Source organism: Nycticebus coucang, chromosome 4 (genome assembly GCF_027406575.1).
Source record: "Nycticebus coucang isolate mNycCou1 chromosome 4, mNycCou1.pri, whole genome shotgun sequence".
NCBI classification, from domain to species: domain Eukaryota; kingdom Metazoa; phylum Chordata; class Mammalia; order Primates; family Lorisidae; genus Nycticebus; species Nycticebus coucang.
This window is the reverse complement of record NC_069783.1, coordinates 139,172,570-139,198,150: the sequence shown is the minus strand read 5'-3', so window position 1 is coordinate 139,198,150 and position 25,581 is coordinate 139,172,570. Positions and strand designations below refer to the sequence as shown.

At 41.4% G+C, this 25,581-nt stretch overlaps 1 protein-coding gene across 5 annotated transcripts in view; it reads right to left on the bottom strand.

Moving 5' to 3' along the window:
• The window catches only part of MORC2 (MORC family CW-type zinc finger 2), a 41,819-nt gene that overhangs the window by 13,866 nt on the left and 2,372 nt on the right, over positions 1 to 25,581 (bottom strand). For 4 of the 5 annotated variants that reach the window (XM_053586880.1, XM_053586876.1, XM_053586877.1 and 1 more), the window contains exons 2-10: positions 18,894 to 18,947; positions 16,559 to 16,593; positions 10,854 to 10,922; positions 10,149 to 10,239; positions 5,887 to 5,995; positions 1,577 to 1,736; positions 1,346 to 1,457; positions 712 to 837; positions 41 to 120 (exon numbers count right to left, since the gene is read on the bottom strand). In XM_053586880.1, coding sequence (XP_053442855.1) covers positions 41 to 120; positions 712 to 837; positions 1,346 to 1,457; positions 1,577 to 1,736; positions 5,887 to 5,995; positions 10,149 to 10,239; positions 10,854 to 10,893 — 718 coding nt within the window. In that variant the 5' untranslated portion in view covers positions 10,894 to 10,922; positions 16,559 to 16,593; positions 18,894 to 18,947. Of the gene's footprint in view, positions 1 to 40; positions 121 to 711; positions 838 to 1,345; positions 1,458 to 1,576; positions 1,737 to 5,886; positions 5,996 to 10,144; positions 10,240 to 10,853; positions 10,923 to 16,558; positions 16,594 to 18,893; positions 18,948 to 25,581 lie in introns of those variants that run through there. The other variant, XM_053586879.1, reaches the window with a different exon arrangement.

Sequence of the window (25,581 nt, the reverse complement as noted above, 5' to 3'; positions counted from 1 at the left end):
TCCGCTCCCTGCCCTCCACCTGCAAAGGGAGTGGCATTACCAATCCTTGCTACGTGCTCTGCTTTCTTCACCTCCTGCTCTGCACGCGTCTTGAAACGGCTTGACGTGTACTTGTACATCCTAAACAGTGGAAAAATCAACCTGAGGGCCCAGGCAGCACCGGGGCAGGCAGCCAACCTAAGCTCAGGAAGAACCCTGCCTTCCTGCCTCCTCCCAAGCTGTGCCAGCCCTTTCTGATGAGACTAATCCAAGCTTACTTCAGCAAAAAGATCCAGTCCCTGTTTCACTTGCCCTGGCCTCCTATTGTCTTTGATAGGCAATCTCACTATTCAGCAGGGGTGTCATTAATTCCACAGGAGGAACAAACCACTGTAGTAAGCTGGGGCCTTTGCTTTCCCGTGTGGTGTCTGAAGACCTCTCGACACTGAAGCTGAGACTCAGCTCACTGTGCCACTCCCAAGACACCCTCCTTGTCACAGACGCACTCACATTCAATGAGCTTAGTTCACCAACCTCCACAGCCTGCCAGCCACCTCTGTTCCTACTTCAGGATCCAGGAGTGATCACGTGATCAGTCCCAGGCAGCATTTAAAGGTCCAAACATAGCACTATCAGAGCCTCTCATACAGCATTCCTCCAACAATGCCCCAGGGAAACATGGCCACATTCTCAGCCCACAGGCAACATCAGGCCAGGTGTGCTAGCCCCTACCTGGGTTTGTACAGGCAGCAGGAGAGCCTCTTGGTCTGCACCTTATGCCCATGGATGAAGATCCTCATCCGGGGATCAATATAGAGCACAGCAGCATAGGCACGGAACGAGCGCCGCTCCGGCTTCCTGGAGGCGGCAGAATAGAGAAGTGCTGTCACTTGCCCTACAGAAAACCTGACCAAGGACACACCAATCTCTGTAGGCCTTCCACCCTCCCACCTCATGTCTCTGCTTCTCTTGCCACCCTGAGGGGATGTGTACCACGGTGGGCACCACATTCTGACTTTTCTAATGTTTTTGTGCTAGGAATAGGGCCCCTGCCCAACACCTGACCTGGCCCTACCATTTGCCTACATGGAATCCTGGGCAATTCCTCTCCCCACTCTAGCCCTCAGTTTCTTCTATCAAATCAAGGGGTTAGAGCAGAAGATTAATCTTTTAGCTGAGGATCTACAGCCCTTCTAGTCATCCCTGTGCCTTGTAACAAGACGACATGGAGCTCTTAGCTCCATCAACTCCAACACTGCCACCCAGAGAAATCCAAGTAATGACCCCTCCCCTCTTTCCTTGAAGTCACCTCTTGAGAGAATGAACACCAGTTCTAGGGCCTCCCTCCCTTCCCAGTCATACTTACGTGCCTTCTGGAGAGGTCTCTGCCATCTGGATATCTCTTGGATTTGAGATTATGTCTAGTTCTGGCTCTCCATTATCCATGAGTTTGAGATTAAAGATGATCACCAGTGTTCCTGGGGAACAGATATCCTCCTTTCATCCTTCCCAGAGCCCCCTCCCCATCCCCACACCACTCATAGCTCCAGAGCATGCCTCCCGGGTTCTAGGGAATACAGGCTCAAAGCCTACTTACCACTGTCCCCAGGAATCTTCATGAACTGGGTCATCACTTCCTCCTCATTGCGAAAGGGAGAGTACTTATAGATAAGTTCTGTCTCAATGGCAAACTTCTCCACATTGTCTGTGACAGGTTCCCGGGTCCGAGCATTCCAGGTAGGCAATGGGACTATCACCTTTAGAGTAAGCACAAGCAGACACTTTAGGGAGGCCTCAGAACAGCCTTTCCCAGAAATGTGCCTCCATCTTGTCCCTCCCCACAGGGGCTCCACACTGGCCCGAGATGAGCCCCAAGCTCCATAGCCTAGCATCAGAGGCTCTGTGGCTTCTGTTCCTTCCAAGACCCAGCTATCTATCACTATTTCCTACAGGACATGCTGGTTTATGCCATTGAGGTCTCTATGTAAGAAGTTCCCTGTATGGGATATCCTCAGTCATTCCCTTAATTTGGCAAAAATTCTCTTACCACTTAGGAAAATATATTTGCAATTATCTAGTGAATCTGAAGATATACATAACATAACCTACAACTCAGCAATTCTGCTCCTACATATATACTCTAGGATAAACTTTTGTATATATGTACCAGTAAATATGCATGAAAATAACCCAAATATCCACTTTAGAGTGGCTAACCTCTTGTGTGTTTACTGCACAATGGAATACTATGCAGCGGTGAAAATAAGCAAACTAACAGCTACAAGCATCAACCTCATAAACACGATGTTACATAAAACAAGACAGAAAAAATTCTATAGTATGAGTTCATTTCTATAAAATTCATAAATAGGCAAAACTAAACTATTAACTTAAGGATATATACACAGGTGACCAACTACATAGAAAAAAAAGAAATGATCTTCACAAAAGTTACCCGAAGGTGGTTCCTTCAGGGCTGCAGTGAGGAATACAGCTGATTATGGCACAAAGAACTTCTAACATCAATCCATGATGGTGGTGACATGGATGTTGCCTTTATATTTATCCTCTCAAATGTACATATATTTTAATACACTCTTCCATATATACATATGGAATTTAATTTTAAATAGCGTCTAAATAATGTTTTTTTTTGTTTTTGTTTTTGTTTTTTGGTTTTTGGCCAGGGCTGGGTTTGAACCCGCCACCTCTGGCATATGGGACCGGCGCCCTACCCCTTGAGCCACAGGCGCCACCCACTAAATAATGTTTTTAAAAATCCTACTATTTCTTCAAAACCCAACCTCAAATGCCCCCCAGAGGCTTAACTGCGTTCCTCCTAGTGTCCCTGAGCCAGCAGCCCTTAGAGGGCCTTGCACTGCTGACTGAAGGGATTCCTCCTGAAAAACAAACCAATCCAGGTACCTCAGGGGTTCAAACTAGATGGTGTACCTGAAGAAAAAGGGACTCTGTATCTTAAGTACTCTGGTGAGCAACTGTTAAGAGTTCTGAGACATTTTGCTCAGAACTGGTTTCTAAGAAGCTTTGTGCTAAAGTATTCAACCCTCAGGGCGGTTTGGACACATTCCTCCTCAGTTGAAAATGATTTTATTTTGAAATCTTGGCTGAGTCCACAATAGAGTACAATCTGAAATAGTGACCTTCTAGCACCAAGTAAGGAAAAAAATCCCAACCTAGTTCTCCACCACGGGAATCAAGTTCCCTTTGTGTTGTGAACCTTGTACCTCTCTCTACGCCTCCATTCTTAATTGCAGACCCAGGTGACAATGGCATCACTGTGTACTGTAGGTGTTCACTCCCACAGGCACTCATCCCTCCTGCTGGAACACTTCTCCTTTAGCTACAGTGACACCACTTACTGGTTCTCCTCCTTTCAGGCCACCTCTGTTTCCTTTGCTACCTTCTCTTCCTGCCCTTTAGATGTTGACATGCCCTAGGTTCTAGATTCTCTTTTCATTCTATTCTCTCTTTTAAGTGACCTCAGTTGTTGCCAATAATGCTAGAGCCAGACCTTTCCCAAAACTCCAAACCCATACTTCACTTTGCTCCTCCAGAAGAAACTTAACACTTAGTAAAACTACTGACTTGCCAAGTAAAGAAAGAAGGAAAAGGTAGCCTGCCACTCCGAGCATGAACTGATTTGGTATGATTTAGGCTCAGATCTAAAAAGGGCCCTTCACACGGCCCCTCCTCCATTCTTATACAGTCCAGGGAGCAACCCCACCCCCCAACTCTATCTACAGCAGAACCTGTGAGTCATCCATATGACATTTCCCTTCCTCTTTCCCCCCCTCCACTGACCAATCTCCAAACCTGAGGGGTATTAAATCCTAAAGAGATGACTCCATCTATCCCTTTCACATCCCAACTGGAAATCTCATCAGCTTACACATGGCCTGGTCCTCTCAACTGGTCCACTCCAACACTCACATACACACACACACCCTCCTACCCGGCCCTGCTCCAACCCTCCCAATCCAATCACCACATAATCACCACTTAGGACTTTTTTTTTTTTTTTAAGAGACAGAGTCTCACTTTATCGCCCTTGGTAGAGTGCCCCGTGGTGTCACACAGCTCACAGCAACCTCCAACTTCTGGGCTTAGGTGATTCTCTTGCCTCAGCCTCCCAGTAGCGGGACTACAGGCACCTGCCACAACGCTCGGCTATTTTTTTGTTGTTGTTGTTACAGTTTGGCCGGGGCTGGGTTTGAACCCACCCCCCTCGGTATATGGGACTGATGCTCTACCCACTGAGTCACAGGTGCCACCCTACTTAGGACTTTTTTCTGACACTGACATACCCTTATAAAGTCCCACACATTCCATAAGGCCCTGAAGTCAAGCTTAACCTGGCCCTCCCAGCTCTCCAAAGGCCAGTACTTATTTCAGGTGGCCTTATTGCCAACTCCCCTGACATAGTCCACAAGGCTTTAACCAAGTGGCTTCTCCTGACTTAAACACGCTTCTCTCATCTTCATTCCTTCATCAGGAAACATTCCTGAAAACTCCATCTGGGGCTCCATTTTTAGTCTTATCTTCTCTCAGAAGCCTGCTTTTTACAGCTACAGCACTTCCCTCACTCTGAGTACACTGAATGAACTACGTACCAAACTAAAAAGGCAAACCCACTTGGCTTATTAAGTAAAGATGGAAGGAAAATGGCTTGGCACCCATAGCTCAGTGGTTAGGGCACCAGCCACATACACTGGGGCTGGCGGGTTCGAACCTGGCCCGAACCCAGCCCGGAGCTGCTAAACAACGACAACAACAACAAAAAAATAGCCGCCGGGCGCTGTGGTGGGTGCCTATAGTCTCAGCTACTTGGGAGGCTGAGGCAAGAGAATCACTTAAGCCCAAGAGGTTGAGGTTGCTGTCAGCTGTGACACCTTAGCACTCTACAGATGGCAATAGCGAGACTCTGCCTCAAAAGGAAAAAAAAAAGATCAAAGGAGAAGACAGCCTGCCACTCCCAGCGTAAACTGTTTTGCTATGATTTAGGCTCAGTTTGAATTCAACTATCTACTATGTGACAACCGTGAATTTCTTTAAAAAAAAATAGTAATAATTCTAAGAAAAAAAAATTCTCTCTAGAGAACCTCTTTAGTCCACGCATTTCTCACATATGAAAGAATATAAGAATCTGGTCTAAGGCTGGGCAGACCACAGAACTTTCCTGAGTCCCCCCAAGAAGGGGGCACAGACCTCACCAGAAACAGCTCTACAGATATTTGAGCCATCAGGCCATAAGAGAATCATCTTATCATGTATTTAGCTTATAAGATTAATTACCAGAATGTTTTAAAGTCAAAATATTCTGGATTTGTTAAGTCTTGCTTGCCGCATAGCAAAGATCACTGGAGCTGGATAGCTGGCACTCCCCGAGTGAAATCCAGAGCATGAGCTGCCATTTTCCTGCTGACGTTTTCCACATGCTCACCTGCTTCACAACTTGCTCAGACTCTGTAGGTGTCAGATTTGTGGCTTCTGACACGGGCAGTTAAAGCAACACATTTCCTCAAAAGGAAAATGCATTCATAGAAACACACAAGGAAGCCCAAATTACTCCCAGATAAGACAACTCTATGTGATAACATCCCTCTGACATATAGAATTCAGGTGACAGATCTAGAGGACCTACACATCCAAGTCTTAAGTCCTGCCACTTTATGGTCTCATACACAGGAACAGGACAGCTGTTCACCAAAGTACTTTGAGATTCTCCTTTTCAACCACTTCATGCAATCAGCTAATTATAAAACAGGGGCACGTACTCTAAGCCTGCAGCACCCCAAAGAGCCCAGAATTGCAAATGCCTGTGAAAGCAGCCTAGGCAGACCCAGGAAATATGGAGCGGGGATTCAGCCCACACTGAGTGGAACCTACTTCATCAATGCCCTCTTCTTCATGAAAGGTACGAGACAGGAAGAGGCAAGTCATGGTGTCTTCTTTCTTGGTGAAGAGGATAAAATCCTTCCCAATGCGCATTGAGCCCCTAAAAGAGAAGATGAACAGATTATTCTCCCAGGGATTCCAAGCTCATCTGGAGTAGAGTAGGTGGGAGCACTGGCTCACTCCTGTAATCCTAGCACTCTGGGAGGCCAAGGTGGGCAGATCGCTTGAGTTCAGGAGTTTAACACCAGCCTGAGCAAAAGGGAGACCCCCATCTCCACTTTAAAAAAAAAAAAGTAAAACTATACAGGCGTTGTGGTGGGTGCCTGCAGTCCCAGCTACTTGGAAGACTGAGACAAGAGGATCACTTGAGTCCAAGAGACTGAAGTTGCTGTCAGCTATGATGCCACAGCACTATATCCAGGGTAACAGAGTAAAACTCTGTCTCAAAAAAAAAAAAAAGAAATGAACTGGTATTGTAAATTCACTCTGGATATTATTGAAACCACCCTCAGGGGACTCTCCTAAAGGCCCCGTAGGTCCCAGAAGTCTGAGCAGATTGCCACAGCCTTTTGTTCCCTCTCCACCCCTCCAACACCCCTTGATCTGCTTTTCCACTAGCCTGTTAATTCCTTAGTCCTTTATTTATTTATTTTTTTTGGTAGAGGCAGAGTCTCACTGTACCGCCCTCGGGTAGAGTGCCGTGGCGTCACACGGCTCACAGCAACCTCTAACTCTTGGGCTTACGCGATTCTCTTGCCTCAGCCTCCCGAGCAGCTGGGACTACAGGCGCCCGCCACAACAACCAGCTATTTTTTTGTTGCAGTTTGGCCGGAGCTGGGTTTGAACCCGCCACCCTCGGCATATGGGGCCGGCGCCCTACTCACTGAGCCACAGGCACCGCCCAATTCCTTAGTCTTTACCTACTCCCTGCTTAACCACACTTAGCCACCATACAGGGCTCTCCCACCACCCTTCTAAGGCATGTTCACTGCCAACCGCTAGCCTCATGTTAGTCTCACTTACAGCCTGTTGCCAATGCTAACAAGTGACCCTACCGTCCTCAAGCTCCACGTTCATCCAAGCCACATGAAGGTCGCTACGCCCTGTGCCACCAACGGACTTTATTCCAGTAGCTAATACTTTCAACACATCATTTTTCCATATTAACCATACCCAGTTCCCATCCTGTACTTCCTTCGCTGACACAAACTCCCCTCTGTCCACTCATCAAATGTTAGCACCAAACAGCCTAGTGCCTGTACTTACAAGTCCTCAAAAACACAATATGAACCCAAGGCTCAGCAAAACATTAGGGCTAACAAAATATAATTTTTGACCGCAGGATTCAGGGAAACCTGTAATTAGCTCATGCCCAACAACTATAGCCATCTCCAGTTTTACCACCTCAAGCTCATTATAACACAGGCAGATCCTTGCTTTTTTTTTTTTTTTTTTGTAGAGACAGAGTCTCGTTGTACCGCCCTCAGGTAGAGTGCCATGATGTCACACAGCTCACGGCAACCTCTAACTCTTGGGTTTACGCGATTCTCTTGCCTCAGCCTCCCAAGCAGCTGGGACTACAGGCGCCTGCCACAACGCCCGGCTATTTTTTTGTTTGGCTGGGGCTGGGTTTGAACCCGCCACCCTTGGCATATGGGGCTGGCGCCCTACTCACTGAGCCACAGGCGCCGCCCAGATCCTTGTTTTTTGATGCCTCCAGATTCTGGGAACTGAGCCTTGAGGCCAAATTCCATGAGGTAAAGTCAGAATGGAATCAACTGCCTCCTTCCTCTGGCCACATTAAACCATGTAAGCAGCAGGCAGGCCTTTCCAGGCAGCCCAGAGCAGGGCAGAGAACAGTGGGGCTGCTTAGCTCCTTTCTTCTGAGCAGCTTCTGGGCTTTATGGCTGTTATCTCATTAGTCGTCATAACACCCCAGGGAGATGATGGAGGTGGGAAGGCTCATTAGCCTTTTCTATGCACAAATAAAACCAGACTGGCATGCCAAGCACACAAATGAATGTCATGCCCCATTTCCTCAACACTCAGGGAATTCCCAGGACATTATCCAGAGATGCCCTGGGGGCTGCCAAGTCATTTCTCCTCCTCCAGTACCCAAAGTGCTGGCAATGCTCCCTCCTATGATTATTTCACAGGAGGGAAATAATTATTTCCTACTCCTTCTTCCCTAAAGCTTAGGGGTAGCAAAATGAGGCATACTATCTCAACTTCTGTCAAAGCTCACCCTGGTCCTAATCTGCAAAAACTTGCTTTGTTCCTCCGCCGTCCTCTCTCTTTTATTCTGACATTACAACTTGAGTAGCAAGAACCCCAAACACCACCTCTCTGCTGACTTCCCTATTTCTCAGCCCTATTCTCACCACAAATTACCTCCTTCTGCACTCTTTTACAACTTCTGAATTGGTTCCAAAATGATTATACTCTCTACTCTGAACACTAGATGGCTCCATCTCAATGGGCCCTTCCCAAAAGTCTTCTACTAAAATATGCTAATGAAATACTCTCAACTGCACTTTGCTTCCCAGTCTTCCAAGCACTTTCAGAGTCACATTTCATTTGCTCCTGAATCACATTCAGTAAGGGGGAATGTGAGCGATTAGAACTCCATTGTATAAATTAAGAAGTAGGTGAAATGGCTTGCCTAAGGCCACAGAACTAATAGTACCAGGTCAGAGGCAGAGCTGACCTATAATCCAGAAAGTAAGTCAGGATTTCCACTGACTCTAGGGGGCCTCGGTTAATGGGAACCTAGATCACATGCATCAGAATCACCCCGTATGATTTATCTGTGATTAGAGGTGATCCATCTCATCAGTAAAAAAAAAAAAAAAAAAAAAACAGAAACAGGTTCTTAGGCCCTTCCCAGACCCACTGAAACAAGCCAGGAATTTACCATGTTAAGACGACAAAATGGGAAATAAAATAAGCCAGAAGCTAGGCTCTCACAGCAATGATAGTATGTAATCCTTAACCCATTTGGTATGAATCATAATATCAATCTAAAAAGGAAGAAACTAAGGAGCAGAAGTAATTAAGAGGCTGAGGCAAGATGTGAACCTCCACTTGTCTGGTTGTAGTGAAAGGAACAGCAGCTCCGTTTTGCAGCCAGAAAGACCTGATTTGTGTATCTGCCTCTACATATAGGCATCTTCACACCTTTGGGCAAGTCACTTTACCCCATAAACCTCAACTTCTTCACCTGAAAATAAGATTAGTACCCATACCTCATAAGGCTATCATGAAGATTAAATGAGATATAGATAAAATGTAAAGATGTTAGCACAGTGCCTGGCACACGGTGTACAATAAGTACTCACTATTAATTATCAACTAATAAGTACTCATTATTACCATTTGGTTTCCATCTTGAGAGACAAATCACAAAGTCCAGGGATCAGGTCCCTGATTTTTTTGGGAGCACTCTCTTTCTTCTCCACACACCCAAAGCACACTGCACGTGAGGCCCAACTGATGCAGGTGACTGATAAAACCACCACCATCTCTCAAACAAAACAACGCGTTTCCACAGCAAGCCTGGAACCATGACTCATAATTCCATTGACACAAGCTCCTAGTCCTCTAAATCTTATTCTGTCCAAAGGTATGTACAGCTGGAAGTGAGCATTTCAGAAATAGAATTCTTTCTCTTGGGGCTTCACTCACAACCAGAACAACACATTCCAAACACTAAACAAGTGGGAACTAAGGGCTAAGAAAAGAAGTCCCAAGTGAGTTGAAGACATCAGATAGGTTCCTGCTAGAAGGCCTTATAGGACATGTGCATGGAGACAAGAGTCTTCTGGGGACAGAGGGCCTGCATCTCTCCTACATACCCTGGGTAGCCAGTGCCTAGGACAAAGCATGACATGCAGCAAGTACTTGGGGACACTACTGTACTATGAGGAGACTCCCTCCTCATCTCAGACACAGCCCAACCCTACCAGAGTACCACTCACATCCTCAATTACGGGGTAAAAATAAGAATTTTTAATAGGAGAGATACAATGCCAAGAGAAACCTACAAGCCTCTCCTGCCCTAATTGGTTTTGGACATTCGTACTTTTCAATCTGTGCAGCAAACTCAGCCAGACAACAATTGGTAAGCTACTCCCAAACCACCACTCCTTTCTGACTTCCCTGCTCTTCCAGGGTTTTATAGTCATGGAAGGACAAGGAGGAGATCATCACTGGATTTTATTTTAAGCACTGTGACAGGCTGCTATTATACCTACGATTTTAACCCATTCCCATACTGCCCAATCTGGGTGGACTCAGGAGTTCGTTTGGCCGACTTCCCAAACTGGATCACACTGGCAGCATCACCTAAAATGGTAGACACAAGAGAAAGTAAAAAGTTTACCTTTCTTTTTTCCAGCTCCCTTAAAATCAAAGGTCTGAGCCTTATTAAATCCAAGCAGGGCTGTGTGTCTACTGAAAATCTCTCTCCAAGGAAATTCACAGCTATGAAGCAAATGGAGGCAAGGTTTGCCTGGCTGTCATAACTCCTTCACTGTGACCTGTGTTCTGTTACTACAATATGGTAAAAGAAGGGAAGTCCTCTGTAGTTCTGGCTCTAAGATGTTTGTGCAAGCTGATAAATCCAATGTAAGAGACAGGTAAATAAAGGCAATACTTCTAAAACAAAGGAGGTCTGTATAAAATACTATAGGGACAAGTATTTGTCTGACTTCTAATACTATAGGGACAACCTGACTGACTTCAGATTGCCACTCAAATTCTATCACCCATGTCAGGAAAAGCCCCAGCAAATACATTAGCAGAATTAAGCTTGATTTGTTGCAACAGAATTCTCACTCCCCAGATGGATCTTTAGTTACAACAGTGAGGCAACAACAACAAAAAAGAAGTTCACATAATCAGTATTTTGTAAAAATGGTTACCTCCTCCCCCAAAGAAACAATCATCTCATCACTTACTCGGATCCATTCCTGCTCCATCATCCAAAAAGCAAAGCATAAATCCTCCTCGAAGGTCCTCTCGCCTTTCTGTAAAAGAAGCAGCTGCCATTACTAGGCTGTTATTCACCAGAGGGTGGCAACCTTGGTATGATCAGAGGATGGATCAAGGTAGAGAAAGCTTGGTCCAAAAAGGTCAGGTCAAACTTAGCTTCATAAGCTAATATGAATTAAACTTCAGGGTCCTTGAAGGTGCCAATTCCCATCAAAAGTTCTCCAGTGCTTTGTAGTTTATGACAAAGATTGAGAGAATCTATAAGAAGGGCAAGGAATACCTGGTCTAACACCTAACCACATCCAAGATTGCTGAATGTATTTTACACACATCACCTGGATTACTATCACTTCTGCCCTGTGCCACTAAAGTACTCTATCACCCACTGTATTTCATCAACACTGTTCTAAATCAACAAGTTTTGTAAGTTAAGTCTAGGGTAGCCTTCAGACAAAGTGATCAAGCCAGGCACGGTATGGACAGAGTGGTGGCAGTTGCTATCTAAAAGATGAATTACTATGTGTATCTATGTCCATTCCCAGACTGATTGCTATTTCTAGGCAATTTGTATACATCTTCATATCCCCAGTTAGCTATGGGTCTTTGAAAGGGCTAACCCAGAAGTAAGATGGCACAAGGAAGACTGAGAGATGCCTGGTTTCCAGATGGACCTGACGAAGAACAGTTTTCCTTTTACACAGCAGCCTTAACAGAGCTTTCTGGACAACAGAAAAGGAACAGACAGACGCTGCCATCCCAGTGAATGGAAGAACTTCTTTCAGTAGCTGTCTTCTGACACAGCAAGTGACAACTCAAACCAGTCCTGGTCCAAACCTGTCATGGACAACAGAGAAGCAAATAGGAAAGGGGACTATGCTAGTTTCCAAGGTGTCTTTTGTCCCAAATGAGGACTAGATGAGCAAAGAAAGAACCAGCCTTGGAATCAGAGAAGTGCAGACAAGAAGAGAAGGAGGTGAGGCACAGATGTGGGCAGGGAACCCATAAAAGCTGATCCAGGAACCATTAACACCAACCTCCCAGTATAGATGCTGCTTGGCACCTGAATAAAGGCAATACTTCTAAAACAAAGGAAGTCTCTGTATAAAATACTATAGGGACAAGTCCAAGGCTACTTTGGAGTCTGGTCTCTAACTGAGAATTTTATAATCTTCCCCACTGTTGCAGTTCACTAACTTTCTACAACTATATAAGCTCACAAATCTCAGATTAAAAATGTTCTTTGTCCTCCCCTCAGGCTAAAATTTCAAGTAAATCCTAACTGTCCTCTGTTAAATAGACCAGCTAATGTAATTTAAAATACCATTTCAGCAAAGCTATAAACCATAGAGATTTTCAAGTATCACTCAATGTTCACGAAACTCAACTAATTGCGAGTACTTCTTGAAAGTTCAAGAAAAGTTCTTGGAATAAGGAAGACTGCTTCCTGGTAGCTAGAAAATGTCTCTTTATAGTAGTGCCTCTTATCAGAGTCTGAGGAATCCAAATCACATGTGGTAAGCAAGAACAAGTTACAAGTTGCAAAAAGCCTTCAAAGTTTCCAGCTGGAGGAAGTGAAACTTCATATGGATACTCAAACTGGGTCAGGTACAGAGCATAGTAAAAGCAGTGTTCTAATTCTAGCCAAGAGCCACGTACTGTACATTACAACCATAAGATGTTCATGAAGACTCTGCTGTGGAATCTAGAAACTGGTTCAAGCCAAGTACATCTGAAAAGTCCCCATGGATCACTGGCATTCCTTGAACCTACTTAAGAAGTTACTTTCTAGGCTCTTGCGTCAGGACAGAATTCTCAGGTTGTTTTAACATACAATCATCACTTGACGGTGGGATCCCTTTCTGGCTCAAGGACTTCATTTCAAAACTTTTTCATGTAGTTTACAAGGGATGAGACCTCCATCGTCTCCTGGACACATAGTGACCAACAGCCTGTAAACAGCTAGTAGTGCCCAGATACACGGTAGCATGTGATGCTGCCTCCGACAAAGAAAGACTTGGTAATACAGCTGTACTTCTTCAACTTTGTAAACAGACACAGTGTGGTGCCTTCACCTGGTTACAACGGCTATGCCGATCACTTGTTTATTCAACAGCTATTTACTGAGCATGTCCTGTGTACCTGGCTATATGATGAAGAGCAGTGAACAATCCAGTTGTGATCACTGACTTCCTGGAGCATACAGTCTAATGGATTCTAGTCTCTGGGACTCTGTGCAGCATAAAGTAGAACAGGAGCGTTTAGCCTGAAGGAGGCCAAGAAAAGGCTGCTATAGCACAACGTTTTGTGCATAAGAATCACCCAATCACCAAATACAGACACTGGGCTCCACCCTGGATAGTATGATTATTTAGGTACAAGGTGGGGCCTAAGCATTCACATTTCTAACAAGCTTCCAGGTGATATTTAACTCTCCACAGGTGAATCACCCTTTGAGAAGTGCTGAGCTAAAGAAAAGCAACAGTTCTTAGAAGGCTTCTTTGCTCAAAACTATCTCCACCATGAAGATTCATTTGTAACACCAGATATTTATTTTAATCAGTGAAATGAGTTACATCTAAAGCTTCCAAGGAAAGAAATGGGATGGAGGGAGAATTCTGGACAGAGGAGAGCATAAGCAGCTGAAAGTTGTGTGTTCCCCCTTCCATCACACATCGTAGAACCAAGACAGGGAAGGCAAAACCAGACTTTCTTTGCAGCTGTGCTTTGATCCTGCTAACAGCCCTGTGAGACTGTTAGAACCATTCTGAAAGGGTACATTATCTCCCAATATGGCCTGGCTTCTCCCAAGCTTGACATCCCTCATCCAATTCCCACTGAGAAAAAAATAAGTGGGAGATCTCAAATGGAACTGTAAGTAAAAAGTCAGGGGCGCTATCAGAGATGATAAAGTAATGGTGTCCTTAGCAATGGCTAACATCCAAGTTCTTCGTCATACTCTGTAATTTGATTGAACAGTTTTAATTTTTGTCTCATTTGCTCTGATTTTCCATTTACTAATCATTCCTCTGGCATCAAAAAGGATCTTTCTTTGAGGAAGTGGCACTACCTATCACAAAAGTCCAGAATGTCAATAAAAACACAGTTTCTGCCTCGGTGCCTACAGTTCAAGCAGCTAAGAAGCCAGCCATATACACCAGAGGTGGCAGTTCGAACCCAGCCCAGGCCTGCCAAACAACAATGACAACTACAACCAAAAAATAGCTGGGGATTATGGCAGGCGCCTGTAGTCCCAACTACTTGGGAGACTGAGGCAAGAGAATCACTTGAGCTAAGGAGCTGGAGGTTGCTATGAGCTGTGATGCCACAGCACTCTATCCAGGGCGACAGCTTGAGGCTCTATCTCAAAAAAAAAAAAAAACACATATTCTGATCCAGCCCCAACTAATAAGAATGCTCTGGGTAAATGAACACCTCTACTTTCAGCAGCTGTCTTCTTTCTTGCCCTTCTTAGCTTTAAAAATAGTCTTTACAATTTGAGTTTACGGGGACTTCAAACCACTTCTGATATTTACAAAGATTTCCAAGTTCAGTATCAATCTAATTTCAGAATTGGAGATCAAGAAAATGCCTTCCCTCAGGTACTAAAACAAGAACTTTAATATTAAGATTACTGATTCCATTCCCTTATTCTCCTGTTGAATGTGTTAATAAGGCCCTAAGGTGGAAAGTGTTAAGTTAAAGATATCTCAGTCAAGACTTCCAATCTCAAAGTACTTGGAACACATCAAGTTTTTTCCCAAAATGCTACCATGCTTAGTGCTTCTACCACACCATTTAATCCTTAAATGTCTTGACTATTCCCTCAAGATCTAGTTATTGTTCTTTAATTAGCTATAGTGTACTACTAATTATCTCTCCAATTAGAGACTTCGTTTTTTTTTTTTTTTTTTTGTGGTTTTTGGCCGGGGCTGGGTTTGAACCTGCTACCTCCGGCATACGGGACCGGTGCCCTACTCCTTGAGCCACAGGCACCACCCTGGAGACTAACATCTTAAAGCAGACCCCATCTCATCCTCTCTTTTCCCAAAGCACAACAGAAGTAGCACTGAGCACAGCATAAATGCACACTGGTCTTTTTCATTGAAATTGACATCCAACTGTTTGTTCTCTGCAAGCTGAGTGGCAAGAACTAAATTTTCTTGCTGAAATTACTAAAGATGCTAGGAGTGAAAAAAAGATCTTTCTTAAAAACTTCTTCCAAATACACTCAGCTATTATGATTTGTCCCTTTAGCATCACTTGGAGTAGGAACCCATTCTCTGCTTTATTATCGGTACAATAATTAAAACAATAAATAATTAAAACAGCCAACATTTCTTTCACTGGTAGCTGTTACCACTCCCTACAAAAGCACAATTAGACATAAGACACATTCCGTGGCTTGGAAAGGAGCCTCCATCTGGCCAGTAGCCATCTTCTAACATTCTTCTGCTGTGCACCCTTTTCCCTGTTACGTTCTTCTAAAAATAAAAGCAGCCCACTATGGCAGAGACTTCTGAACAGATGGCTTTCAGAATTTTAGCAGTATAGCTAGCTTTCAGCTGCTCTGAAGATTTTCTTCGCTCCAAAGTGTATCAGGCATGAGAAACTGATCATATCTGATAGAGATTCTTCATAATTATATGACATTGGAGGTTCTGAGAATTACTTAGTTATGTGCTTACTCCCTTTTATCAAACAGGCCCATGTTTGTGATAACTGTATATGGCCACATAAATGCAGTTCTTAGAAACTAGTCCATGCTACTCAAAGTATTACCTCAAACCTTTCAGAAAAGTCTGTCTGAAAAATATACCCCATTGGCCAAATTAAATTCAAAATCTGTCTTCTTACTATGCACTTCCAAATTTTTAGTATTCAAATCATCAAAAAGGTGCTAACACAAAAACCAGGCAGAAAGTAAACTGTTAGCAAAATAAATGAAAGACCAATAAGGACTGTTGTACTAACTGTAAGAAACTGTAACTGGGTGGTGCCTGTGGCTCAGTGAGTAGGGTGCTGGCCCCATATACTGAGGGTGGTGAGTTCAAACCCAACCCTGGCCAAACTGCAACAATAAAAAAAAATTAAAAAAAAAAGAAGAAGAAGAAATCTTCCTGTATAACAGGAGAGCCAACCAAACTAACAAAACAGGTTTAAATTCCAAGCCAAGCAGCCTTCCTTCCCACCTGACACCTCTGTCTGAGAACCTCAGAGCCAACCTAGTTATCAGGTGCTTTCTGCAACTGACACAAGCAACTCTCCAGCCTGGGGCTGGTGATCATCAAGGGTGAAGAGAAAGAAATATGGCCTCAAACAAGATCTCTACCTGGCTGTAGGTACCACAAACCCAGTTCACCTAACTCCAACAATAAAAATGAGTAGTACTTGGTCATTTCACTCTCTACTACTCTACATTATCACTCTCATAAATCTCCTGGTGGCTATTTACACACATTTGGATACCCCTGGTTCTTGAAACCACTATCTTTGGTTCCTATGCCTAACCAGAGCTAACCGTGACCTAACTAGAGCTGCCCTGTTTCTAGTCTATGACGTAAAGTAATCGCACTATCTCCCCAGACTCCAGAAACCCCTCATTTTTTTCTTAGACACGGTAATAAATATATTAAGATCAACTAGATATCAAAAGGATTAAAGTCTGAGTTACCTGCATAAATATCTATTCTGGTGGCATCAGCATCTCTGCAAAATTAAAAGAAAAAAGTCAAGATCTAAATGAGAATATGAAATACAAACTATCTAAATGTATGATATTTTATGTAGAATCCATAGTAGTAAGTCTGTTTTCAGGAAACTATACAGAATTCTATATTCATTAAAGCTTTACTTTTACACTTGGCAACACAATTTTCCTTATACATCTGTAAAACATTTCTGAAGCCCCACATTAAGATAAATTACATTACATTTAGGGCCTGAATATGTTTTATGTAATGCCAGTTTCATGGTGAAAATATCATAGGTGGCTGGGTGTGGTGGCTCACACCTGCAATCCTAGAACTCTGGGAGGCTGAGGTGGGTGGACTGCTTGAGCTCAGGAGTTTGAGAATAGCCTGAGCAAGGGTGACACCCCATCTCAAAAAAGAAAGAAAGAAAGAAAAATAGCTGGGCATAGTGGCCAGTGCCTGTAGTCCCAGCTACTATGAAGGCTAAGGCAAGAGGATTGCTTGAGCTCAAGAGTTTGAGGTTGCTGTTAGCTATGTTAGCCATGGCATTCAACCTCAGTGAGTGAGTGAGAATCTGTCTCCAGAAAAAGAAAAAAAAGAAAGGAAAATACCTATAGGATAAGCAAGATCATTTCCCTTTACCCACTAAGAAATGATTCAAATATTTGTTTCTCTCACTCATTTGACTGCCATCGTAAACAGACATTCCAATAACGTTCATTTTTTTCCTTCACAGTTAAAATTTTAAGAAAAAAAGGAAAAAAATAATCTGCCACAAAATCTATGAAAAATCAAGTTTTGTGGTATTTATTCTACAGTCAGCAGAATGACTCCTAAGCCTATAATTTTACCCTGCCTAACCCTGAAAAGAAATTGGGGTATTCCATTAGAGTTCGGCGATTGGCTGAAATCACACAGATTCAGTCATCAATGAAGACTTCCATAAAGTCTTAATACAAAGACTTCTATAAAGGCTTGAAGTAATTTAGTCCACTTCTGCCAAATGCAGGCAAGGAAAATGAAAGTTTCATTAGCTTTATATGCAAAAAAAAAAAAAAATTCTCAAAATCCACATAACTATACATGTACCTATTCTCAAAGATACAAAAACATTTTGAAATATGAGAGAGACTGGCAAAATGCATGCATAAGGAACATGTACTCCCAGGAATCTCTAGTTCAGCGTATGATACACAAAAAAGCAGCCTGCCACCATATAGTATGGTCTCACTAATTTAACAAATGGCAAATTCACACAGTTCCCAGTAAGCCGTAATATTTTTTAATTTGAATAGAAAAATTATCAGTCAACCAGGATTGAAATAAAATGGGTGTTTTCTGATTAAACAACTCAACATGCATACTCCCATAAACAGTCCAGTTAATACTAACAACAAATGTAATAACAGGTTATTAAATGGGGTTGGGTGAATGTAAGAAATTATCAACAAGCTCATTAACTTGGTATCTGTTTAGGATATCTACTGTCAACTCTTAACCTCTTCTTCATTACTCATCAACATCTGGTCAATAAATGATGGGTATGAATTTTATGTTTTCAGTCAAGAATAAGACTGGGACAATATTTTCATTAACATAATTATAAACAGAATCTTGAATTGGACTTGGATCTTTGTCTTTGAACAAACCCAAACTTCTATTCAGTTTTATAAAGTATCATTTATATGATTCCACAACTAAGAACTCAGTATGATAATAATTATACTGAGAATAATTTCTTCCAAACATAGCTGCCAACAATGGATGACGCTTATTTGAATATATTAAAAAAACAAATTAAAAAAGTGAAAGATATTTTGATTATTTGGAATTATCTGACAATATACATTTTAGGAAGATGCAGAACTCTGGCATAGTTTTAAAGACATTAAATGGTGTACTGTCCTGACAGCACAAGTAAAATCAGAGTTTATCTGTCCCCATTAATTTGATTCTTAAGTTTGTCTTAATTCTCTGCAATTCTCTGTGCTCTAATACACAAGGGAAGTGGTTTTGGAAGTGATAAATTCACTATTTTTACGCTAGAACACAAAGAACAATGAATGAATTTTAGTCAATCATGTAACCAAATGTGCTATCACACAAATGTGCTCCTTCTTTCAAAGAGACTATTTTTGCTTATAAATTGCTATTACCGAAAAATATTTTTTCAAAAATGAAAGATTTATTTTAGTAAGAGGTTTCTTAGGAGTTGCAGCTGCTAAAGAAATGCATTCCTCTCAAGTCTTCAGAGAGCAAAGGTCACAACTACCCAAAATGTTTCCACTCCCAGCACAAGGTCTAAAGACAACATACCTTGCATTATCAACTAGTTCAGCAAGAGCACCAAATAAGAATTCATGAGTGGTTCTGAAATGATAAATAAGAGTCAGCAAAAGCATTATGAATTAAAGTATGACTCCTAGATCATAGTTACATTTTTCACTGCCTTGACCAGTGATCAGTTTCTAAATATCTTAGAGGAAGAACTGCAAGGCTATTTCTCATACATAAATACCATCTTTACTGAGTTTTGAATAACATATTGTATTTACCCAACCCAAACTTTGAGCAGCCTCCCAGAGGAAAAAGGCCCACCACTGGCTCCCCCTCCTCAGAGTGGGTAGCTCATGGGCCTATAATCCTAGCACTCTGGGAGGTTGAGGCGGGAAGCTCACCTGACCTCACTCCTGACCTCAAGAGCTCAAGAATTCAAGACTAGCCAGAGCAAAGGAATATTCCCTCTTTACCAAAGACAGAAAAAGTAGCCGGCCATTGTGGCAGGCACTTGTAGATCAGTTAGTTGGGAAGCTTGAGACAGGAAGATCACTTGAACCCAGGAGTTTGAGGCTGCTATAAGCTAAGCTGAGACCAAAGTACTCTAGCCCAGGCAACTGAATGAAACTATCTCAAAAAACAAAACAAAACAAAACAAAAAAAATAGTGAAAAAAGAAAAAAAGGAGTCAGTTAACTTTAACAGAGTCCCTAGGAAACCACACCAAGCTCTTGTCCTCCCAGAAGAAATTGTTCAAAACAATCTTAAGAGTATTCTCTCTAATGTAGAGGAAGTTCTGTTTTTATGCATAATTTGAGAAAGTCAAGAAATAGGTTATTCTCTCCTCCCTCTTTCAAAGGGACTATTTTGGCTTATAAATTGCACAACAGCGTATGAGTTTCCTTTTTTCACTGGCACATCACACACAGGTATTGGTAAAGCAAAATGCTAACATGTTATTCGTTGAACATGCTCAACTTCACAGTCTTTGTATTTGCCATAATAGCCCTTATAATATTGTTGGATGCATCCACAACATAGAACCAGCTGAAAAAAAATACAGGTTGACTTTTTTTTTTTTTTTTTTGGAGACAGCGTCTCACTCTGTCACCAAAGCTAGATGACAGTGACACGATCATAGCTCACTGCAGCCTCAAACTCCTGGGGTCAAGCAATCCTCCTGCCTCAGCCTCCCAAGTAGCTGGGACTAAAAGATGCACACCACTACACCTGGCTAACTTTATCTATTTTTGGTAGAGATAGGGATCTCATTCTTGGTCAGGCTGCTCTTGACCTTCTGAATTCAAGCCATCCTCCTGCCTCAGCCTCCCACAGCACTAAGATTACAGGTATTAGCCACCATGCCCATCAAGGTTGACTTTTTAGTAAATACAACATCATTAACCCACACACATTATTACCAACAAGTTTTCAAAAATATCCAGTTTATTCCTAATTTTTCTGCATAAGAATTTCAACCAAAAGCCAAAGAGAAAAATTTTAAATGAAACATATTAATATTAAATAGCCAGCATCCAGGATCTCTGATTACTTACCATATTACTTTAAACAAATTGTAAAACATTTGTTTATAAAATAAATACCCACAACTAAACTGCTTAGTAACATCGGTTTTTCCTCAAGTAACTCATCAAATTTTTACGAATGCAAATCTTTGTATTAAATAAAACTATACCAGATATAGAACTGTAGGGAGAACTTCTCCCCATAAGATCAGTGAATTACTCTGTTGCTAATTCAAAAGCATACTTATTTACAACCAGTAAATATGTTCTAACAAAAAGAAATTTTATCATTGATTCACCTAGACACCAGAGCTCAAATTCTTCTGGCTAAAAGCCAATTAATCATTTTACATGGAACAGCCAAAAAAAAAGGAAGGAAGAAAACAAAACTACATAAAACAACTATATCTTAATAAAAATATTTAACTCTCTAGAATTATCACTTCAAATTCTTTAAATTATCAATTGAATAAACAAAATATATACTCTGTAAATTACTCCACTGAAGAAATAGGAAGGAATAAGCTAGAAAACTAAGGTGACTTGTCAAAGGTAGGTAATGTAAGTAGGTTAAAAGTAAATCTAAGCTCAGCGTCTGTAGCTCAAGCAGCTAAGGCGCCAGCCACATACACCAGAGCTGGCGGGTTCGAATCCAGCCTGGCCCGCCAAACAACAATGACAACTACAAACCAAAAAATAGCCCGGCTTTGTGGCAGGTGTTGGAGGCTTCTATGAGCTGTGATACCACAGCACTCACCTAGGGCAATAGCTTGAGGCTGTCTCAAAAAAAGTAAACCTAATGTTTTTCAAGCATTCAACCAGTCATTTTCCTGTCTAATAGGTAACTTAAAAACTTACAAAATTAGTTTTCTATACTTTCAAATTTTTTTTTTAACTTGGAGAATTGTTATGTGGAAATATAACCAATTTTATGTTTGTACTTTAATGTAAATCAAGGAAAATCAGAAATACAGATCCTGGGGGGAAAAGAGCACAATAATAAGAATGAGACTATAACTTGTGTCAAAATGAACTAACTTTGGAATAAATAAGCTAAAGAATGAAGTTTCTGGTCTTTGATAGTAAGAATGGTGAATCTGAGTAATCTTGAAAACTAATTCTGGCATCCTTTGTTTTTTTCCTTGTACAAGGAAACCAAAAATAGAAATAGCAGACTAGGGGCCTATAGCTCAAGCGGCTAAGGCACCCAGCCATATACACCAGAGCTGGCGGGTTCAAATCCAGTCCGGGCCTGCCAAACAACAACAGCTATAACCAAAAAATGGCCAGATGATGTGGCGGGCGCCTATAGTCCCAACTACTTGGGAGGCTGAGGCAAGAGAATCACTTATGCCCAGGAGTTGGAGATTGCTGTGAGCTGTGATGCCACAGCACTCTACCCAGGGTGACAGCTTGAGGCTGTCTCAAAATAAATAAATAAATAAAATAAAGTAGGGTGCTAACACTTCTGTCTCAAAGAAAAAAAAAAATAGAAATAGTAACTCTTTCTTGGCAATACATATTTCTGATTGTTTCACATGAAAATGAGACATGAAAAGCCAGCAAGCAGATCTCAAAAGGGCAAGTACACAGTACCTGTGGCCAATTTTTCATGGCTCTGTACACATGTTTAGAAACGTGCCTTGCATGTTTAGAACCTAAAAATATTCCAGTCTTTGTTGTTCCACATAGTACCAATGCTGTTCCACACATACATATTTCAGATAAACCAATATATAATTTTCAAATGTAGTTATCAGGTATTTTTGTGATAGCAGTACACATCACGGTGGGACCTTTTGTGACAACTATTGCTAAGGTCAGAGACAATATTCATAATCTTCTCCCGACCTCTATATATACTAATAGATCTTCCAGATACTAAAGCAGGGTGCAGGCTCGGTGCCTGTAGCTCAAGCAGCTAAGGCGCCAGCCACATACACCAGAGCTGGAGTGTTCGAAACCAGCCCGGGCCTGCCAAACAACAACAGCTATAACCAAAAAATGGCCAGATGATGTGGCAGGCGCCTGTAGTCCCAACTACTTGGGAGGCTGAGGCAAGAGAATCACTTATGCCCAGGAGTTGGAGATTGCTGTGAGCTGTGATGCCATAGCACTCTACCCAGGGTGACAGCTTGAGGCTGTCTCAAAATAAATAAATAAATAAAATAAAGTAGGGTGCTAACACTTCTCAAAATCATAAAAATCAAAAACTACTACGTAAGTTTTCTTTTTTTCCCAGATAATATTCCAAGAGGTGTACTCACAGCTAGCTAGCATTTGAGATAGAATGGACAAAAATCAGGAATTGTTAACAGACCTAAAGATCTTCTGTATGTGACCTAAGAAAGATCAACTATCTGGAAAAAGACAAAGGTTTTTTTAATAAACTTGTCCACTTTCAACTGATCCTGCCTTTTATACTACTGTGCCACAGCAGAAATAGTTTTGCGGCTCAGCAGTTCCAGCAACAAATTAATGTGTAAATTAGCTTGTTAAGTAAGAAGAATGATCTCCCTGTTTACCTCCAGCCAGATTATCCACAGGTCCATCACATACTGATAACTTCTGCTGAGTTCTTGGATATATCAATAAAATTAATTACCTTAATTGCTAGAAAATAAAGATAAGAAATTCTGGATATATACTGAAATGAATTTAATATAGATTAAAAATCATGTAAGTCTCTAAATTGACAGGTTCCTCTACATTCACTTCGCATACAGTTAAAACAACCCAGAAATGTCATATGGACAAGATAATAAAAGTTATTAAATGCCCCAACAAGAATAGGCATAAATGGTAGGCATCTTATACTTAGCATCCTGCTCTATCAGACCATTTATCAGTACTGCAAACAAAGTGTCTTAAAACAATGCATCTTAGGCTAAAGGAACATCTCTACCACTACACCATCTGGAATGCCAGTCACAAAACTCATCAGCAAAGAAAAGTAGTAGCATAAACTCCTTTTATTTAAAAACTCTGATTTTTATCCTGTCATACCAGCAACATCCGGTATTAAAAGAGATTAGCTAAGACCATCAAATTAACATAAGAATTATTTCCCAGGCCTGCTTCAAGTCTGGATGGTGTAATCAAGAGAGTAACCATCAATAGTTAACACAAACTGAATACAAAAGTAGTTCAGGACATATGTTCCAGAATTCACCAACGATTTATCTGCCTAACTAGTAGCACCAAACATAATGGTAGAGAACCACAATGACCAACTTTTGATTTACTTAAATTAATATGACAAAGAGAACAATCACCACCTACATGTTTACTGTGTACCATGTATGAACTAAAAACTTTATAAGCATTATTTTACATAATTCTCATAAACACTGTCAGATCATCCCCATCTTACAGATGATGAAACAGGATCAAGAAGCAACCTACCCAAAACACAGCCAGGAAACAAATACAAATTTGGCTATCTCCCAAGCACACAGTCCTTTCACTGCACCAGAGATTTCCAACTTTCTAGTCTAGGCTCTGCTTGTAAGTCTATATAGTAAATGGGAGGTAAACGAAGGGCCATTTTTTTTCACACTAATAATACAGCAACATTGTAGATATCACTCTAGAATGATCTTGTGTTTTAAAATCTTTAACATAATAAAGCAGGCACTGCAAGACATTTACCCTGAAGATGACTTACTAAACCATGTAACACAAAGGTAGTTCATCTTCCATCACTGTGTAAGTTAGAAGTCACATCATGTGACACTATAAAAACATTTCCTCTAAAAATGCACTTCATACTTTCTTCTGGTATGAAGCAGACACAATGAAAAGTTTAACAACTTCAAAGGTCAAAGTTGTGATCCACATAAGAAATCCCCAAGCTTCCAAAATGATACTCCAACCCTCAAATGTTCATGGAAGCAGGTGGTTCCAGTTCAACAAGGAAAGTCAAAGTCACAGAAAATTCTCCAACTCAACTTAATTGTTTCTTTTCCTTTATGTTGCCTGTGTATCCATGATTAAGCTATAAAACAGCACAAGAAGAGAAATACCCCAGAATCCTCAAATTAGACATTAATTGAGATAAACTAAAATTGAAGACTTTAAAGTGGGAAGTAAACCCTTTACTTTATAGAAAAGTAAATAGGTTCCTGAAGATAAATCTTACCAGAGTCAGCCCTGCCTAATGGTTAAAAAGCACTAACCACTGTTGCCAAATCTCTTTGCCTTAAATCTTGGCACTTTAAATATGCCACTTAGCAGCTATATATAACTGTTAGCACATAATGTATTCTCTTCAAGCTTCGGTTTCCTCATATGAAAAATAGGAATAGGCTCGGCAACCGTAGCTCACTTGTTAGGGTGCCAGCCACATACACCAGGGCTGGCGGGTTCGAACCAACCCAGGCCTGCTAAATAACTACTACAACAACTACCAAAATAGCCAGGCGTTGTGGTGGATGCCTGTAATCCCAGCTACTTGGGAGGCTGAGGCAAGAGAATCACTTAAGCCCAAGAGTTTGAGGTTGCTGTGAGCTATGATGCTACAGCATTCTACCAAGGGTGACATAGTGAGATTCTTTAAAAAGAAAGAAAAGAAAAATAGGAATAATCCTTACCCCCATTGGATTTCTGTAAAAATTACTCCAGGCAATGTTTTAAACAGTGACTGGCATGAAGCAATTAACTGTTTTACTATTAGATGACAACATAAGGCCTTTGGAAAGCTGGAACAAGATCTCAGATTCTGAAGTCCAGTTCATAGTCTTCTAATATTATCACAAAATCTGTAATTCCAGATTTTCCCTGTCATTACAAAATTCAGAACCCAGACAACTATTTATCAAACATAATCATTCAAACATTGAAGTGGCCTTCAACTGCTTGTTCTTGACATGTCAATTCAAATATAAAAAAAGACACTGAATATCTTGCCCAAGGCTGTCCTATCAATTAGCTGAGTAACCTTTGCTCAGTAACCTCATCTAACTGGGTTTCAGGTTCATCATCCCTCAAGTGTGCGAATTCACTGAGGTGACCTCTGCAGCGCCGTCTCTAAAATTCAGTAGTTCAATAATAAGTTCCCTAAACAAAACAAAATAAAATCAGGCTCTCATGATTTGACAATTTACTTCACTAATCTGAAAATTTGTATTTCCTTTATAGGAAAACAGCAAAAAATAAAAGACATTATAGAATCACAAATAACATGTCCTTTTTATGTAAAAG